General features: G+C 40.0%; 1 protein-coding gene across 1 annotated transcript in view; it reads right to left on the reverse strand.

Annotated features, from left to right (window-relative positions):
• Positions 1-20,237, reverse strand: part of DLG2 (discs large MAGUK scaffold protein 2) — a 1,041,736-nt gene extending 1,021,499 nt beyond the window's left edge. Inside the window, exons 1-3 of the mRNA XM_075140227.1 lie at positions 20,074-20,237; positions 18,342-19,395; positions 791-922 (exon numbers count right to left, since the gene is read on the reverse strand). Coding sequence (XP_074996328.1) covers positions 791-922; positions 18,342-18,360 — 151 coding nt within the window. The 5' untranslated portion in view covers positions 18,361-19,395; positions 20,074-20,237. The remainder of the gene's footprint in view (positions 1-790; positions 923-18,341; positions 19,396-20,073) is intronic.
• Positions 20,238-20,256: the final 19 nt, after the last annotated feature.

Consider the following 20,256-nt stretch of genomic DNA (forward strand, 5'->3'; position numbering starts at 1 on the left):
AGTAGAGCAAGAGTGGTGCACAGTTACTGTCACCACCTCCCATGACTGGCAGCACAGGCACGGCATGGCACAAGGGACAACAGAGATGCTACACACATGGGTACGTTCATGACCTTGAAAACTTTATATATAATAATTTATGGAGGTTATTTTATATAAAGCTGCAAAACACCAAGTGCTCAATTTTGACAAATACCATCATTTACAAGGTGAAATGGGGACCTTCAAGTAAATGGAAGAAAGACTGAGCGATCCACCAGCACGTCTATTTGAACACTGCGACCTCGCACGGATGGGAACATTCTGCTAAAGTTTCACTGTGTCCTTGACCATTTTTCTTGACTCATTTCTGAGTTTCTTTGGCTGACATTTTTCACAAAAACATAATGCAAAAAACACAAAGATTTTAGATGCTACTTGGTGCCAGTGAAATCAATGAAACTTTGGCCATTTACCTGTGTGGAGATGGCTTCATCTTCAACTTTGCATAACAGTTATATCCTACTCTGGTTCAGTAACTTCCATTAAACAAAGGAAAACAGCAAGGTTTAGGAATACCATTTGATGCCTTATCTTGCATGAGTTTTTCGTTACTCTTTCTTTCACTATAAATAAGAAAATACCTTTGACATATCAGGACAATGAGTTTCCCCAAAGAGAACTTGGAAGAATCTCAATGTGCTGTTCCATTGTAAACACAAATTAAACAGTGACCAGTAAGAAAGTTACTAGGTCTGACCTAGCTCTGGCCTTCAAGAGCGTACATCTAGCATTAAATATTAGTACCTACCTAGAAGTGCCTGAAACAAGCTGCTTTTAAAGATGCCCATCACCTTTCTGATGGCCTTCTTCAGTTGTTGCTCTTCTGGTTTCCTTAGTTTTTTACAATATTCTTCCAGCAGCACTAAAGCTCGGTCAGTATCTAAAAATGAACAAGTACAAAAAAAAAAGTCTTTTATTGGCTCTGGAAAGTTTTTAAATGCTCAAATATTAACTACACATTTCTAAAGGCATTGTTCACACATGTAAGGAACATTTACAACAAACGTTGTTGCATTCTGCCGTTAGCTGTATGCCATGAGCAACATAGGCAAAACGGAGAGATTAACCCAACACCAAAACAGGAGGATTACTGCATGTCTGAACTCTCCCTGCAAAGGGAAAACGACCTTTTGAATGGCATCTACAACAAGTGTTCAACTTTCATTTATCCAAAACCAGCTGGAAGCTATGGGGTTTGAACCAAATTACAATTTGCAGAAGCTACCAAATTATAGACAATAACCATTATGGATACTCACGCAGGAAAACTGGCCTTAAAACATATTCAGAGAAGACATGAAAGTGTTTGCTTGGCATCTGCAGCACTCAATTCTCTGTTCTCTGAATAGCAGATGTGTATCTGAAAGGCAGGTGTCCAAGAGGGTGGCTGGGTTTTTTCTGTTCCCTCACTACATAAAATTGCTATCTACCTCTTTGGTAAAAATGAGACTTTGAGAGCAGACTTCCATTCATGTGTTGGCTCAAATGTAGCAATCCAGCCTTTCTGTAAGAGTCCAGAGAAAGAGAGCTCTCTGTTTCTCCTACTGCTATTATCTCTGTGTAGTCATTTGCCAAGAGCATGAGTGACATATAAAATTGTATGAAATCCAAACGTCACCATCTTACGTATAAGAAAATAGAGGAAAATGGAGAATCAGATTTCACCTTTCCTTCTCCCATCCTAACTAGCTCACACACATATATATGATACTGAGATATCTGCACACACTTTTGTGATTATATTGCCACCATATTTGCAATAAGATTACCAAGCAGTAAAAAAAATACAAATTAATAATTATAATGAAACAAGTGCCTCAATCTAAATCTCTTCCAGTAGAGTTCAATGCAAGCTTCATTAGCAGGAGAGGTTCAGACTCTTTAGTTAGATTAAACTCAATAAAGCACTGTGAAAAGGCTTGGAAAGGCAAAACAGACTGCTTTTATCATTCTTTTTTCTAAATAACTGAAAGAAAACTTTTTTCAGTACATAAAAATGGATCATCTTTGTTCATCCAAGGATCTTGAACATGATCCCTGTAGCATGGGCCTTGTGGTGTGACAATCAATCAGATGAGTTCACAGGAGGGGCAGAGACAGGACTTGTATTCTGTAAGTTGATAACATTCTCAAATTAAAAAGGGGAAATATTTAATCAATGATTAATGTTTAAGAAGATGCAATTTCTCTTCTTTCTCCTCACAGAAATTCTGGCTGGTCGCAAGCATTTTATCAGAGAAATGAAAAAATATAATGAACAAAAAGGAATTATATTTAAATGTGTATATATATATGCACACACATATATAAAAATATATGTATATATCACATATATATGAAGATTAGGGAGCATTTTATAGCCTTGTAGACATTAATACAATAAAGGAGCTCACAGTTCTCTGCTGCAATCCCACCTTGAGGAGGTCTCCAAGAGGAACCTCTTCTTTCTGTGAGAGCTGTCCCTGGGGCAGGTAAGGGTTAGGCAATCGCCCTGTTTTCACCTAAAGCCGTTAGTGCACTTAGGACCCACTTATAACCTATAGAGAGAGAAATCAGCTCTTTTAAAAGCCAGGTCACAACACCTGGGCTGGGCTTCCACCACAGATCACCCAACTCAAAAGCACAGCCTCAAAACAACGTTCTGGGTCCAAGTGGAATATGGTTGGGATATTCCCAATAAATGGTTGGGAATAAAGAATTAATTCTACATGTGAGCTCAGCTTCTTTTGCCTTGAAAACACCAATCACGTCATACCTTTCACTGACCTCATGACTGTGTCTGACCCTGTGATGCCTGTGCTTTTGTCTATATATTGAGAGTTCTGGCTCCCCTCTACAAAATAATTAGTTAATAGCTTAAAGCATGGGATGGAATCAGGCATTCACCTTCCCCCCAATACAGCCAGGCATATGCAATGAATATATGATTATTTATATTAAAGTGAAGCAGCAGAAAGTGGTGGAAAACCACTGCAAAATATCCAGTACTGAGGACACTTTTCAGAAGTGGACTATCTGAGAAATCAGGAAAATGGGATTTGAACGCCTGCCTCCCTTTGGGCTCCACACAAGAGATGCCTTACCACTCCTTCTGTCTTAGTCACTTGGTGAAGCACGCTGACATCCACTCCTTCATTAATCATTCTTTCCCTAAAGTGTATGGTTCTTATTTTAAAAAACAGCTACAAAAAAGTAGCATCATTTGGGGATATAAGCAGAGTTTTTATTTTCACTTAAATTATTGTTCTTCAGTTCATGAAGATGAAAAAAGCCTACTTTGGTTGACCCCAAAAAAAGTCCTAAACTCTACAAACTGAACAACCAGCAACAGAGCACAGTTCTAGTGTTAATTCTAAATCCTGGCTAAATTCCAGATCAAGTAATTATCCTCCTGCCAAATTTTCCTGTCTAGCTTTAATAGGAGACATTAATTTTCACTCCTCCCTAAGCTTTTGCATGGAGTTGCAGCTTTTTCCTGCACAATCGCACTCAGTAGCAGTATATCTAGTTTTCCAAATAACCTGTGATGTGTTGCATGTGCTGGGAGATCCAGTCACCCCCAGGCTGCCTTGCTTTTGCTGAAAGCCGCCATTGATGTTCTGGTATCAACTGGAAACGTACCTTGACCAAAAGTATTTCAGCATGTTGGGGAGAGGGCTGTGTCACCACCGCTACTGGAGCACTCCTGAAAAACCAAGGGGTTTATCGAGACTGTTCGAATATCCAGTCGTTTTGGCAGTAGATTAGGCTTTCAAAAAGCAACTTTCAGCCTTTTTGTTGAACTTTACTGGTTATAAATTACTTGGGACCAGATCTTCATATGGATTTGTACAGGATTCAGCATGATGGGGCATAATCCTGTTCAGCACTGCCACAAAACGTTCATACAATCAAACAGATATATGAAATAATACACTAATATGGCATGTCTGAAGAATACTAAGTACTCCCTCCAAGATGATAACCATCTTCAACTCCCAGTTATATCCAAAGCAGATGAGGACATCCAGTACTTTGCCTTTTGGGGCTGTCTGACAGCTACAAAGTTTAAATAATATTCGGCTGCAAGAACTGACTGCCTGGACTGCAGCACTATAGGCAAATAAGTACCATATTCCCTGCCACACAAACAAAACCGAAGCTGAATTCCCACACATTCTTCTCATCAAGAAGAATGACAGACTGGTGGTTTTCATAAAGACTGGATCACCGTATGTATGGGATGACAATATCCACTGGAGCACACAATTCAGTTTTAGCAGCCAAAATAAGTCCTGTACCTTACAGTCAGAGGGTATCATAAATGCAACCAAGAAATCTTTGTTCTACGGAACCACTATTCTTCAGTCCCTACACCGAAACCAAATTCAAGCAAGACCACTAATCTCCTGAACAGACAATTCAATATTCCAACTTGTGGGCCTCCGTGTTGATCCTGAGTAGGTCCTTTGTCTACTAAAAAAAGACTGCTGAAAAGTCAGTATCACCTGTGCCCCATGAGGTCTACTGGACGTAGAATCATAGAATCATAGAATCATAGAATCATTAAGGTTGGAAAAGACCTCTAAGATCATCGAGTCCAACCGTCAACCCAACACCACCATGCCCACTACACCATGTCCCTAAGCGCCTCATCTACACCTCTTTTAAATACTTCCAGGGATGGCGACTCCACCACTTCCCTGGGCAGCCTCTTCCAAGGCTTGACCACTCTTTCAGGAAAGAAATTTCTCCTAATGTCCAATCTAAACCTCCCTTGGCGCAACTTGAGGCCATTTCTTCTTGTCCTATTGCTTGTTACTTGGCAGAAGAGACCAATCCCCACCTCACTACAACCTCCTTTCAGGTAGTTGTAGAGCGCGATGAGGTCTCCCCTCAGCCTCCTCTTCTCCAGGCTAAACAACCCCAGCTCCCTCAGCCGCTCCTCATCAGACTTGTGCTCCAGGCCCTTCACCAGCTTCGTTGCCCTTCTCTGGACACGCTCCAGCACCTCCATGTCCTTCTTGTAGTGAGGGGCCCAAAACTGAACACAGTATTCGAGGTGCGGCCTCACCAGCGCCGAGTACAGGGGCACGATCACCTCCCTGCTCCTGCTGGCCACACTATTTCTGATACAGGCCAGGATGCCGTTGGCCTTCTTGGCCACCTGGGCACACTGCTGGCTCATGTTCAGCCGGCTGTCAACCAGCACCCCCAGGTCCTTTTCCTCCGGGCAGCTTTCCAGCCACTCTTCCCCAAGCCTGTAGCGTTGCCTGGGGTTGTTGTGGCCGAAGTGCAGGACCCGGCACTTGGCCTTGTTGAACCTCATACGGTTGGCCTCGGCCCATCGATCCAGCCTGTCCAGGTCCCTCTGCAGAGCCTTCCTACCCTCCAGCAGATCAACACTCCCGCTCAACTTGGTGTCGTCTGCAAATTTACTGAGGGAGCACTCGATCCCCTCATCCAGATCGTTGATAAAGATATTGAACAGGACCGGCCCCAGTACTGAGCCCTAGGGAACACCGCTTGTGACATAGTTCTAGTTTTTCTTACCATTTCTTTGCATATTATGACACCATTTAAAATTGATCCTATTGGCTTTGAAAGATGACTTTGACAAGAACCATTGAGAAGATACAATCCTACAAAAAATCACATATGTTCTAGACAGTATGTGCATTACGGTTTTCTTTAAATTAATCGTACTCAAAACATCTTAATATAATAGTAAAAAAAAATTCTGAGTTTATGGTCCTACAATTTTTTAACCAGTTCATAAATGTTTGTGGTTTATGTTACTGATCAGGGAATGGGCAACTGCTACAATACAGCGAATTAGAAATATGTGATAATGAAAGAAAACTGTAGATCAGTAACTTTGTTTATTGAATTTCTTTGGAAAATTTTTTCCTCCCTCAGACAATCTAAAGTTTTACCACACAAGAAATTATTTAATTTTTCTTCTACAGAATGAGTCTCTGCTTAATTTAATGTATTGATCTTTATAAGAATCAAAAAAAGGCAAATCCTTTTCTTGGAGTTATTATTCTAGATGGGATAATTAGAGAATAATCCACACTTTATAGTCCCCACACTTTTTTAAGTAATGTAGATTTTTAAAGCTCCACAAGTAGACAGTTATACAATAGAGCCAAAAAATCTGTTGGGGCAATGCTTATACATCTGATGAAACAAATAATAAAATTATATAGAAAATGCATTGTTAATACAACCCAAGTTATATTTTAACAAAACGTAGCTTCAGTATAACTTACAGAGAAGAAGTTTTCCAGGGATACTGTCAACAAGAAATGAAGCCATACATACAAGCAGGTACAGGGTAATGTGTATTATATATCAGGAGACATGAACTTCTCACCAATAAACAATTGTTTCCTAAAGCATTGTCCTTAAAATGTAAGCTAAACATATGACAGACTTAATGTCATAATTACACATATTTAAAAGCAAGAAAGGAAATTCTGCAATTAATTTGTTTTACTATCTACTTTGATAAAACGATGTCAAAATGTATTCTACCTCAGGTACTTCTCAGGGTCTGTATCCGAGACCTGGATGCCACTCGCAATACTAACCAGTACCTTAAAGCAGAAGGATTCCCTTCCTCTTCTGGTTTATTTCTGGATCTTTGCCACGCTCTCATTTTTTGCAAGCACATTTTAAAATCACTGAAACTCCATATAGGCAAGGAGACACAGAAAAAATTGAGCTTCAGTATTTTCAGTAAAAGTGTAACAGGTGGGCACGCTGCTTTTGATTACATGAATATGTTTAGGAGACTGGAAATCTTGTGGGAGTTATGTACACAAAAACTGAGTTACGTGCTTACATGGTGCAGGTGCACAGTGCTTGTGAGGACACCCATACAAGTGCCGAATGAGTAAAGAAAAGCACGTAAATGCTGCAAAATCAGAATGTCGTTATTTTAAGTATACTTTACATGGGTCTAAACAACTACGCAGCAGCAGCAGTACAGAGGAACAAGCTCCATGGTGTCCTTTGAAATACCTGTACATTAGTTTGACCCTGTAGACCCAATGCTCAACTATTTACTTAAGCAAAATATAAACACCCCTGGGAGTTGCGCGCACTTGAAGGCAGCAGGATTGGACCTCACTTACACGCCATTTGAGTTCATCTTGGCACTTGAAGTATAGTACCAGTAGAGTTGAAGCACTGCGGCTCTGCTGCTATGGAGACAGTTGTGTTGATTAAAAAGTCTTTGATACGTACTGTGCCTTCACATGGGACAGAGGATGACACAGCCATGCCCGCACGTGGCAGTTCACACAACGTGATGTCTATGGGAACAGCCTCAGGATACAGGAAACAGTTTTCTTAAATATCTCCCAGATGTTATTCAAACCATTTATCCTTTAGATGAATGAATTATCCTTTAGATGAACTAAATATATTAGATCTAAAGATAATTTAGGAATATCTAGGAATTTCACTAATTAAATTGGAAAAGATTTGACTAACAGGATTAATTGAAACTATACGAGAAAGGTAAACCTGATTCAAAACCCGGCTCCAAGAAGCTCCATTTTCGGAACTCCTCAAACCAGGGTATGTTGAATGATGATGACCACAGCACTACATAATTCAGGCAGATGCTGTTACGTACCTATTTTCATGCCCTTAGAGCTCCTTCTGGCCACAATAAAGCCATATAGGCATATATGAACCTATATACAATACTGGCCAGGATCAAACACTGGTTTTGCGGACAAATTCCTGTGCTTTGAACACCCGCAAGTCTGCTGAGAGCTGCTGCCACCTTCCAGAGGGGCATGATCCTGTCACCAGCTCCTGCTACGAAGCAAGGTAGCTCAGAAGATGGAAAGAAAAAAAGCAAATACGACGCCAAACTCATCAGGAGCTGGAAACTTCTGCCTTGCACATGCAAGAAATCACAGCTGGATCACAGTGCCCTGCACCAGCACAAGGTAGTATCAGGCAGCCACTGTCTCTCAGGGAACCCCAGATTTGCTCAGAAGCCTACAACAGCCTGTTGGTAAGTTTAGGATCATATCTGCATTTCTTTCCTCCCATTAGCATCAGAGTTTGTGAACGAAAAGACTTTTGGGGTGCAACAGTATGGAAAAATGTTGACTTAAACAAAAAATTATTGTTTCATCAGTGTTTAACATTAGTTGAGCTCCAACCCTAACTGAGTTGATAAGACTAAGGTGGTTTTTTATTTAAATTTCTCTTTTTTTTTTTTTTCTAATTGTATCTGCTCCTTTTCCTAAGAGGGATTTTGATTATTTTCTGACTTGTGAAGTCTGTGGTATAGGTGACTTTTTAAAGAAAAACATGCCAACGCATTTCAGGAGACCCCTTCCAGCTTCTGGAGAACCAGAACTGGGAAAATGTAGGGCACTGAAGCTGGAAAAGGCATGAAGAATGGGGGAGGAAAAACACAGCAGCCAAAACAGAAGTGAGAAATGCAATCAGAGCACCGGGAAAGAGAGCAAGGAAGTTTCCGCAGTGAACTTTTGACAACTTTAGAAGAAAACGATCTCAAAAACTACTTTTACTTTTGAGGAGTTCACACCTTAGTTTAGACGACCATTGACAAAAGAGCCAGAGGTCTGAGCAAACACTGTTCCCTACCTCAATTATTTTAAGATCTCTTGATTTGATCCTCTACTCTGGAAAGCTCAGAAACTTAAAATGAGTTGTTATAGATCAACGGGAGGGGATGCAATATTTTATAAGACATTTCTAGGCAACCTGCCTTGGGACTGATCCAAGCCGAAGCCATCAGTAACTCATTTACCTTTCTTTATCTTCACACACAACAGCGAACACAAGGAAATAATCCTGTTAGTATGCAATGCTCTGTACACACACCTGGGCTTTAAAACTCCTATATGAGACTGTATTTTAAAATCTGAAATTTCTAAACTGGAGATGTAAGCCAGTTAAATTTTAGAAAGAAACACAACAAACAGTACACTAAGCTAGTTGAGAAAAACACAAGCTGTAGGCTCCAATGCTTCAAAAAGCTTGAGAACTGTTAGACAAATGACAATCATAAAATATATACATATAAACATAAATATGAGATGCAAATTAATCTAGCAGATTGCACAGAGGGAAAGCAGACAGGGAATATGTGGCCCTGTACAAACCAGAAAGCCCTCAGCATCTCGGGCCCCTCATATCTGCAATAGGACTTTCATGAACTATCAAGAAAAGGCAACATATGGGTTATGCAACCTTGAGGAAACATAAGGCATTACGTATGTGACAAATACGATCACCCAGTGTGACGAGCACTCACAACAAACAAGCAAAAGGGTTAAAAATAACAGCTCCTGAGAGTATGCACGACACGTAAACCCATCTTCTGTCCTGCTAGGGAAAACAAGTGGACAGAAAAAGGGGGGTTTAATCATTTAAGGGATTACCAGGCAGGCTTATTTCTGGGGTTTCAGCTTTTAGGAACCAGACCAGCATACAGAGAAGACAGACATATGGTCTGTGAAGATTAATCTTGGGCCAGTGGAGAAACTCTTTCAAGGAATGATATTTAAAGTTAAGGTTGCATTCTGACTTGCCCTTGCTCTCTGTTAACTGTAAAAAGAAGTGCAACCTCCCCAAATTAACCGTAGCCTTGGTGAATTCTCTGCACAGACTGCTTTCCTGCTAAAACACAAATTTAGGAACAGTTTAGTTGTGAAGTGCTGTTATTCTAGACCTTGATGCTGTTAGCAGACAAGAAATGGGCCAGATATTCTGTGAGAAGCTGCACTACGCCAGTACCACGGCAAATTTCACAGAACAAGGCATTAGCATATGCTCAGGTATAGGAAGGGGAAACCAGGCATCCAAATGCCAAGGGAAACTGGACTAGAGTAAGGAGGACGGGCAGCTCTGCACTGCACGGTGTCACCATGCAGTCGCACAAAGAGCCCGTGCAGAAGGCAGCAATCAAATGGCAGAAGTTGCACAGCAGTCTCTTGTTACAGAATATTGATTTGTGCAGATGATGCAATGATCAGGGCTCAATGCTCTGCAAGTCAGATTGCTTTGAAGGGCATGAGTTATGCTATGATCTGTCAGCTGAATTCTCTGAGAAACAGAAATTACAGACACGTAGAGCCTGCAGGAGCCCTATTAGGTTTTCAGTTTACCTCCCTGCTCTGCAGAAAGACTGAGACATCCATCCCATAGATGCCTAACTGCACTGGTAACCTCCTACAAAGTCCACAAGATCCCTCACCATCTGATTTCAGTGCTTGAAGGTTCTAGTGTTTTTTTTCTACTATATAATTCCCATCTTTTTTGTTATAAATCATGACAACTACTTCTTCTCCTCTAGATGTTGATGTGCAAAGCAAACCACCATTACTCCCTTCATAGCCTCTTAGATATTGCATGACTTGTCATGTCCCTGCCCTGCTCAGTCTCCTTTCTCCCAGGCTAAACAGTTCCAGCCCCTACAACTTTTGTACATGGTTTACATTTCCGAGGCTTCTTATCTTCTTTTCTGGAATTAAACTTATCTTAAAGCACAATCTCTAAACTCCGGCTGAAGACCCCGTAATGCCACAGAACACAGACTGGTGGATGAAGCTGGACAGAAGTAGTGTCAGCTTTATGAAACATGACACACACACACAAATGACCAGGGAAATGATGATAATAAAAGAGTGCTTGGATTCTTTTTTTGTTTGTTTGATAAGAATCAGACTTTTTGCCTAATTTACTATAAGGAAAACTGGCTCCTTAAGAAAAATTTAAATTATCAATGATGATTAGCTGCAATGTAAGTTTGTTGTCGAAGTACCTTCACATTTGATTTTACAACATGTAACCATACATCTATTCTGTTAAACTGCTACTTTGACATATTTTTTTATTTTTAAATATATTCCTTTAAACGTGACTAACTGTACCCGAGGAATAGGATAACTATATAAAGATCAGTTAGTGACTGGCTCAGCATAAAATCACAACCTTTTCTGCAGCATTTCTGCTTATCAGAAAGCATCTTGAAAACCAAGCTGCGTTCCTGCTTCAGTGCCCCCAGATGGGAATACCTGACCCCTGCAATCCCACAGATATGCCTCCTCTACTCACCCCTTCCTGTAAACGACAATTAAATCTTGGAAAAAAATTAATATTTAGTGTATAATCTGTTCTTCTTGTAGGTCACGCTTTACCATAATAAAGAAGAGTCCACATATTTCTTCATTATCAGTGGCTCCCTCTGGGACCTGGATTCTTCCTACCACATCACTTCTCTTCAGGGACCACAGAAGGGCTTTAGCAACTGCCGATATCAGCGGCTAATCCCACCGGGGCCATTCCTTTTTTTCAGTGAGCTCTTTCTTCCCAGCCATGTTGAAGGTAATGCGGGGCCTGCTTGTTAGTGATTCTTTCTCAAATTTCTTGACCCGGCTACACAGACTGTTCGTGTCTCAGACACCAGAGCGAGCAGATTCTGGGGCCCTGAGACTCCTTCTAAAACTACAGAAATGCTGCAAATATAAGTAGCTTCACCTGAACTTCTTGTTTCTGCTTTTCACCTGAACTTCTTGTTTCTGCTTTTCAAGTGTCACAATGTTAAAATCTAGGTGTACAAATGCTAATATTAAATCAACAATGCAAATATGAAGACAGAATGAAAAATGAAGCCACAAACCCTCAAAATGATGCAGCACCAAATGAAAATCTCTTATTTATACAGCAGAATAAATGTAAATTGACATCTTAACAGTGTAAAATTATTAATAAAGAGCCCTGCTTTGAAGAGCTTACAATCTAATTATACGTAATACTCAAAACTAGTGGAACATCATGTATAGTTACAAGAGTAAAAGCCAGACGTTATACACTTATTACAGCTGCTGTGTGTTTTTTTTTTTTGCTTTAAGAGAACAGTCAACATCAAAATTATCCTAAATGTGAAAATTGGAATGAGACAGAAAGCTAACAAAAAGATGTCTGTCCTGGAATAAATAACTTCCAAACTCATACAAAAGAAGTATTATTTCACATGAAAGAAAACAAACGTGGAATTAAGAAAATTCAGATCTAATTCAGCAACAGTGATATCTTTCTAGAGATGCAGAAAAATAAAATGGAATGAGATTAAACTACCTTTATTTATTACCAAAATATGCATTATGGTCTTACATTTTCTCACATTCACTTTGGAACTTTTCACTTAAGAACCTTTGTATTAGACTAGAGTCTCTGAGTTGATAAACAAAACACATGCCTTCAGGCAACAGCAGAAAATGAACTCTATGTTTTGGACATTAAACAATTGACTCTGTAGATCTGCAAAGTTTGGTTTTGGGTTTGTTTGTGGTGTTTTGCCTTTTTTTTTTTCAAAAAGCACTGCCTCAGCAGGCATCCAGCTGCAAGGCAGTGTTATTGTTATGCACAACACCTAGGACTGAACTGGAAGGTGACTTGAATTACTCTACTACAGCACGATGCGATATATGCCGTACAGCCAGGGGAGAGAAGAGGATTGTAAAACATAAAATATTGGTTTCTGTTTGTAAAACCATACATTGTCCAGACTCTCTTTTATTCCCTGATAAACGTGTTTTGAAGGAAGCATTGACCTCTTCATCCCAAAAGTGAAGACAGACTTAAGGACATTTGCACTAACTTGTCCTGACAAAGAGAGTTTAGTGCCACCAAAAGCTCCTCTGGACCACAGCCATTAAAAAGCAAATGGTTTCTTCACATATTTTATATGTAGGTTACTACTGTCATCACCCGTCACATCAAGGTAGCTTTGCTGGCTAGTTCTGGGATGAATATGGCAAGAGAAAACATGATCTTTATTTTTATAAAGATGTTATTTGGCACTGTTTTAATCTACAGTAAATACAAGAAGATACCACAGTAAAACAGACCTTAAATACTTGTAAGAAGTAAGAACCTGGTATGACCTGGCCAAAATAAGCAAATCTGAGTAAAGCAGATTTTTCTCATTTTGCTGAAGCAGGGACTGCAAAATCATCTTTTATCACATTTGGCCGCTAGTTACAAATTCAGCTTTTTCTCCATGGTCACCCTCTGACATCTAACTTGGCCATCTGGAACAAATTCAGAAGGAAAGAAGAGAGGATGAGAAGGAAAAAAATGTGCTTACAATGCAAAACACCATTACTTCTACTGAGTGCAATACGCATTTAACAGGAATGGAGGAGAGGATGCACAGCTGCCTCTTGTATCTGTATCAACACTATGGTTGCCTCCAGTTCTAGTGACTAACAGTACAATAATTTATAGCACTTTTTTCCCTACAAAAATAATGAATAGTGTTAATTTATAGCACTCATAGAACACACAACGTCAGCTTTCATAAATATCTCAGCTAAGGAGATGGTTTTTCCACTAAAATTTATATGAGAGACCGAGACATCGTCTAACCGAGGCAAGTGAGTTAGTATGGTTAGCCTATGTTTCCTCTACGGCCTATGGAGGGAGAGAAGATGACAATTATTAAGAAGGCAATTCAGATCTAAGGTGGGTTAAAATGCCCTTTGAAGGTGGATCTCTCTCTGCTGACCAAAGAAGCCCTCCAGGACAACAAGCTGGGCACCCTGCGTAGATGAGGCAACTAAAATGGGATAGATCTGCATTAAACATCTGACAAATACCAGAACAATGGTAGAGCTGGAAAAAGAATATAAATTTCACTACTCCCAGTCCAGAGTCCACTTAGCTTTGCAGCCTGCATTTATATAACAAAGACTTGTTCTGTATTATGCCTGCTCCTATAGTCCTTTTGTGTGCAAAATATCTCACTGTTTCTCACAGGAGAAACAATGTCTGGCTGGAAAAAGATTACTGCCATAAAAGCCACTACATCTTTAAATCAAAGCTTCATGGTGAAAGTTGGCAAAGCTTAGATGGCAATTTTCTGCCACTTGTTTGTTTAAATCTTGGAAAACTAAAATTGTTCCTTCCACAGTCTGTAAACATAACCTACAACTTTGCATTGCTCCCAGTCAATTCACTGTAAAAAAAGAGAGGTAGTTTAACAGAACTTGGAGTGAAAAATGTGGCCTTTTAGCCATATACTTATTTGAGAATACTTACTCAGCAACTGAAAGGACAAAAAGCCTGTAATACCAATGACTTATTACAAGTAAAAGGGCAACAAAAATCTCCAGTACGTGCTGGAGTTCCTGCTGTAAGCTGTAAAGAGCCTACAACTACATTCACTAAGATTTTTGAGCACAAAAAGTTATGATCCTAAATTTAAATTTTATTATCTAAAAAGAAGTTGCCAGTTTAAAGATATTTAGAGCATGAAGAACTCCATTGCATTAATGGGAGCTAGCTTTGTCTGGTCCTTTATGAACTTTGCTTTAAAAGTTCCTGCTGAGTTGCTTTTAGACCCCTTCCTTTCAACAGACCAGCCACATAAAGTTAGCATTACCACTACAAAATCTAGCATTTCATAAAGCGTATCTGTCAGATTCTTCTAAATGGCATAGAAGTAATCCACATGGGATCGACTGAGACTTTTTAATTCTTGACATTGATGTGCTTAATAAAATATGTCCTTGAAGGCATTTCTTTATGTAAGAGGTATGATGAAAAAAGTTATTCCATGACAAACAGAATCAGCATGCCTTTATAAACTGGCTACAAGGTGGAGTGAGTCAAGATGATATTAATAGCAGCCCACAGGTTTCATCTGGCTAAAGATACAATTCCTCTCACTCTCAGAGACAGAAAGTGGGGAAAGGGCACTATAAATCCCAACATTTGAGTATCTCTTACTGCCTAGACATAGCTAGATGTCTAAGGACGATGACAGGGTTAGTCTAGAAGCGCATGCGCAGCCAGGCATCTAGATACTGGGGTTCCTGACACCTCCGTGTGAATCACAAGCAGGGTTCCAAAACTGGAATCTGGTCTCCATCACAGAGGAGCATGGATCTAATTAGTTCTTTCCATCACTGTGAAAGACATGAATGAATTACAGTGACATTTTATGCTCTTAACTATTCCATAGATGAATCCAAAATATATGCAATTACAGACCTAAATATAGTCCCTTACAATTAACAGAAATCAACTCGGCTAAGTAACTCAGGGAGGGAGGCAGAGAAGACATCTGAAAACACACAAAAACCTGACTTCACCTCTTCTGTATGGTAGTATTATTTTACTTTGACATGAAACTTTCCTCAAGAAGTTCCATCAATTTATTATGAATAGTTGTATTCAAACATATCCTAGTGTGTTTGTGAAAGTAAAGTAAAAATTAAGCAAAACCAAAGAATTTATTTCTCAAATTTGTTCATCCCATATAGTCTCTAAATGGCACTGTCCAATTTTGTAACTAAAATCAAATGCCTCGTTTGATTTAAAATTTTAAGTGTACTTAAGTGAAAGATGAGCAACCAAAAGCCAACGAGAATAGCCATTTGTTTAATCACGCAGCAACAGTGCAATAATCCATACAATGTCTCGTCCTTTGTCTAAAGGGAGCACATTCAACGCTGCAGGGTACTCCGTTCTCCCTTTCCAGTCTTGCTTTTTTTTATTTTTTGCTGAGACTGACAGCAAGCATGCCAACTCTGTGAATATTCTTGGGAACGTGGAGCCTTATTTCTCTCCAGAATGAAGTGAGAAAACAAAATCCTTTCACTCTTAGCACATCAGGCAAGGGCAGTCACATACTGGCACAAACATGATCAGAATCAGGAGCAAGCCTTTTTTTCCACATCCATAAGAAACCAATGCTTCCTCTAAGGTACATGTTTTGTACTATTGAGTGAAGTATTTTTTTCCTGACTAAACAGGCCTAGACTTTTAAAAGCAAGATGGCAGACATCGTATCAAGCAGGAAGGTGAAGTGTAAATTAGGTCCAAAACTATGTGAAATTTTAGACCAGTACTAGATGTGAGAGCTCTTTCAAAGGCAAATTCTCAAAATGCATTCATTGTTCTTCAGAAAGACCGAGAACCGCTCAATGCCAAAGAAAGCAGTGTTTGGTAACAACTTCCAGTGATAAATACCAGGATATTTTAAAACTTGTTTTTACAGGTTTCTCTGCCTCGAGATCGATTTTAGGAGAATATTTTGATCAAATCCAAAATAGCACCACATACATCGAGAAGTGGTGAAAGGGAGAGGGATAATCCTGTCCTTAATGCTGCTATTGAAATACAAACTTTTGCACAGCCTAGAAGAGAGTATCCCACCGAGATTTCTACAGATGGCATGGGTGGGAAAGACAATAGACATGAACTCCCAAATACGTAAGACCAGAAAGGGAAAATAAATCATCAACAGAAATATGAAACTAGTTAGACACAAAGTGCTGTCAAAAGCATAAATCAAATAAATGGGAAAAAAAAAACCCAGGGAAAAATCCCCTCAATCTCCCTAATATTCGTATGAGTATTAGGGATTAGTTGTAACAATGGCAGATTTTATTTTAAATGGTAGCGTGTTTCAAGTTGCCAGCATGCTTTTAATTACATTTAGAAAGTTAAAGGCTATTGCATGCACTAGACAAGTTAAGTCATTGAAAATAATAATAAAGTTGCTGATTCACTAACATTTCTAATCCTGCAATTTACATGCTTAAGTACATTTTAACAATATCCTTTTAATACTCAAATACATTCACACTGGCAACTTCAGTACACTGACTGATGTGACAGTTTAAAGTATTTCAAGGAGGATATTTGGGTCTTTTGAGTTTGTATTTTAAAATTGTCAAAATATCCTTATAAGACAGAAGAAGAAATTAAAGCTTTGATGTACATTAAGACTGACCCAGACTGTCTTGAAACAAACAGGAAATCCACATATTTTTAAGGCCAGAAGGGACCACTAAGATTGCCAATCTAACTTCCTGCACAAACAAGCCCTTAAGATTTCACCCAAAAAATTCTGCAGCAAGTATTTTGAAACTGAATTACAGCTAAACATCTGGCACAGAAACATACTTAGCGTAAATCACCTAATTCAGGATTTAGACTTAAAATATGAAAAGACAGTCTTTTACTTCTGTAGAGTACGCAAGCCTCACCAGTACATCAGGGTAACATGTTTACAGCACGGCAGGATGAATTATTAAGGGATGGTACTCCTCCATACACATCCCCATCTTTACTACACATAATTGTAAGTAATTACATGAATGACAATACGATTCATTAAAATGTTTCAGTTTTGAAAATTTGTTTCTATACTGTCATCTGTTAAAATACAATCACAAAATCCCATTTATTGTTTTTTGTACGAAAATAATTCTAGCAATCTGTGTGTTTTTATCATTATTTACATAGTAAATGTTAACTCATAACTAATACTGAAGGGTTATTCCTACAAGGAAAAGAATCCATAGTCACATCGACTATATCCCCATTTCTGTTGTGTAACATTCACTTTTTGCTCCTTCCCCCACGTTTTGGTATCATCAGATCCAGGCACATATCAGATCCAGGGACATCTGGACAGATGAGCTGAATAGAAAAGGTTCACATGCCATTTATTCTACTAGCATATTCTGAAATTTTAAATCTGTGTCATATTTGCAAGAATAACCAGAAATAACCTAAGGTCTACAAGTGTTTTCAGAGTAAGAATTTGCCCTCATATATTCCCCAATTCTTGTTTGAACACTGGAAACCACATTTTCCAAAGCTGCTTCTATACTTGCTGTAATCACAAACTTTAGGAGAGAAGGGGCAAAACGTAAGACTGGTCGTCTTTTCTTAAATGCTGCCATACTACAGTCGTAAAGATAATACTTTTATATTGTATTAAAGCATGGAAATCAAAGTTAGTTAAAATTACATTTAAAAAAACCACGTTCAAATCGCCTTCAAAACACAACTTTCATAACTTTTATTTAAAATTAGCCTTGAAACTTTGTTATTTATTTATGCTGCTACTAATGGCTGATGTTTATCCACCAAACATATAAAGAATAGATAATAGACTATGATTTTGAAATTCATTAGCGTTTGTAAGAGAGGCTTCTCACAAAATTAAAAGCCAAGCTTTTCTCTTGGTGTCTGCTCAAGATCTCTGATGGCTGATCTTTACAAAATAACTATTTGAGGCCAAATTTGACACGGCAAGTCTTAAAACCTGGCATAAAAATACTTTTTAAAATTATTATTGTAAGTGACTTTTCTTTCAGACTTTTCTCCCGTTTTCAGCGATAAAGAAAAACAATTTCAATCCCCCATTAAAACACTTTTAATTTGAAATTGTAAGTACTAGAAATCAACAATCTAACAAAATGAAGACGCAATATGAGATATGAAGCTTCATAGCCCACCTTTCTTCTTGACTGGCATTCTTCTTCCTACTTCTGAATCTGGTTGCAAGCACTTATTTACAGGTATTAACGATGTACTACCGGAACACTTTGCGAGGTCAGGAACTGGCTATCTATTGCAAAACACTTTTACAGTTCAGTTAGGAAATGCAGCTTCAATCTTCATTTCTATCAATGCTTGCTGTGTTCTTGTATTGCACTTCCGATGCTTCCCACAAATAAGAAAAAAAGGGAAAAAAAGAAGCTTTTTGATTTTTTTAAGAGATGTTTTCAATTTCTTTAAAATATATTTGAATCTATAAAAATACAAGAGAAAATGTTCCTTGGCAATATAAAACCTTATTATAACTCCTCTTCTGGCAGCAAAGTTTGAAAATTAAAAGATCTTATGTAATACAATTAAGGCACAGTCCATCTCTAGGCAGCTGTCTTAATACTCCACCTGTATATGCTCAAAAACATATTATTTGCAGGACAAAAACACCCAAATAATCCAGATAAGGAGGAAGACAAAAGCAATCCAAAGTGACTCGTTAACTTCTTTCACTTCTTGAATGAATTTTGCTAGCTATGTATTAGGTGACTACACAGCAGACTGAAAAGGTCCCTTTTTCCTCACCAGACAACAGCCTTCAAGTATCACCCTCTTACCCAACAGAAGTCACTGGCCAGTCACTTTCATTTTTATTATCTGCAAGCCACCCAGCCTTACGGTCTTTAATGTCCCTCTGATCCTCCCATGTATTAAAAGAGAGGATTGAAAACGAGGAAAGCAATCCCTTGACCTGGAATTATTAAAGTGACAGTGCTGCTCACTGGGCACTTTGGCAAAGCAGATTGCTTTACACTGGAGTCATTTACTTCATGCCATTTCTTCCCTTGCACAGCAGCCACCTCGTGAAGGAGGAATAAGGAGAATTAGGAGAAGAGCTTCACAAAAGGTTCATTTTCAGAACGAAGTATTAACGAAATAAAAAGCAAGCCATGAGATCAGTCCAGAGTTTCCCACTCAGAAGCGCAGCTGGTTGGCTTCAGTATGAGCCTCTCTCTTTTTCTGGAAAAACAAGAAGAGAGAAACAGAAACGGGATAGATTTTTCTCATCTAGCTCGCTAAGGAAAAGTATGAAAAGGGTGGACCAGCTCCAAACGCTTCCCTTCCCCGCATCAGGAGCTGTGATGCACATGACAGGGCTTTGCTTTGCATCGTCTTCTGTAGGAGATGGAAACTGTCTTTGTGAAAGGGGCGGCTCTGTTTTGCTCTTTAATGTTCACAATTGGGACCTGTTTGTCCCCGCTTCCCTCCAGGCAGCGGCCCTCCCCTCCCCTCTCGCTTCTCCCGGTCCAGAAGGGGACTGTCTGTCGCTTTCTGGAGCGGGACAAGGCAGAGAGGGCTGGCTTGGCCGGTGGAGGACTGGGATGGGGTGCAGGTGAACTGGGGGAGCCGGGCTAGGTTTAGGGAAGAGGACGATTTCCCCCGGGGAGCTGAGGGACAGGCAAGCGGCAGGAGCTGAGGGGACGAGGGAGGGGATGGAGGTGGGGCGAAGCGAGACGCAACCAGGGCGAGGGGGCGCAAAGGAGAGGGAAGGGGGCGGCAAGGCGGGAGGGGAGCGGGCGATGCAGGGGCTGAGGGGGGCAAGCGGGAAAGGGGCGCAAGGCTGAGGGGAGGGGGCCGCCGGCAGCGCCCAGCGCGGGGTACCGAGGCCTGGGTAAGGGGAGGGGGTCAGCGGGTTACCCCGAGGACTGGGCCTCCCCCCATCGAAGGCTCCTCGCTCCGCTAGGGGGAGTCCCCGCGTCCCGGCCGCCGGCTGCAGGATCCCCGCTCAGCCCCGTCTCCATGGAGGAGCCGCCGCCGCCGCCGCCATCCGCCGCCCCTAGCAACGAGCACCGGGCCGGGCGCTGACCCCCCGCCCGCCGG

The sequence above is a fragment of the Calonectris borealis genome, chromosome 1, assembly GCF_964195595.1.
Source record: "Calonectris borealis chromosome 1, bCalBor7.hap1.2, whole genome shotgun sequence".
Classification (NCBI taxonomy): Eukaryota; Metazoa; Chordata; class Aves; order Procellariiformes; family Procellariidae; genus Calonectris; species Calonectris borealis.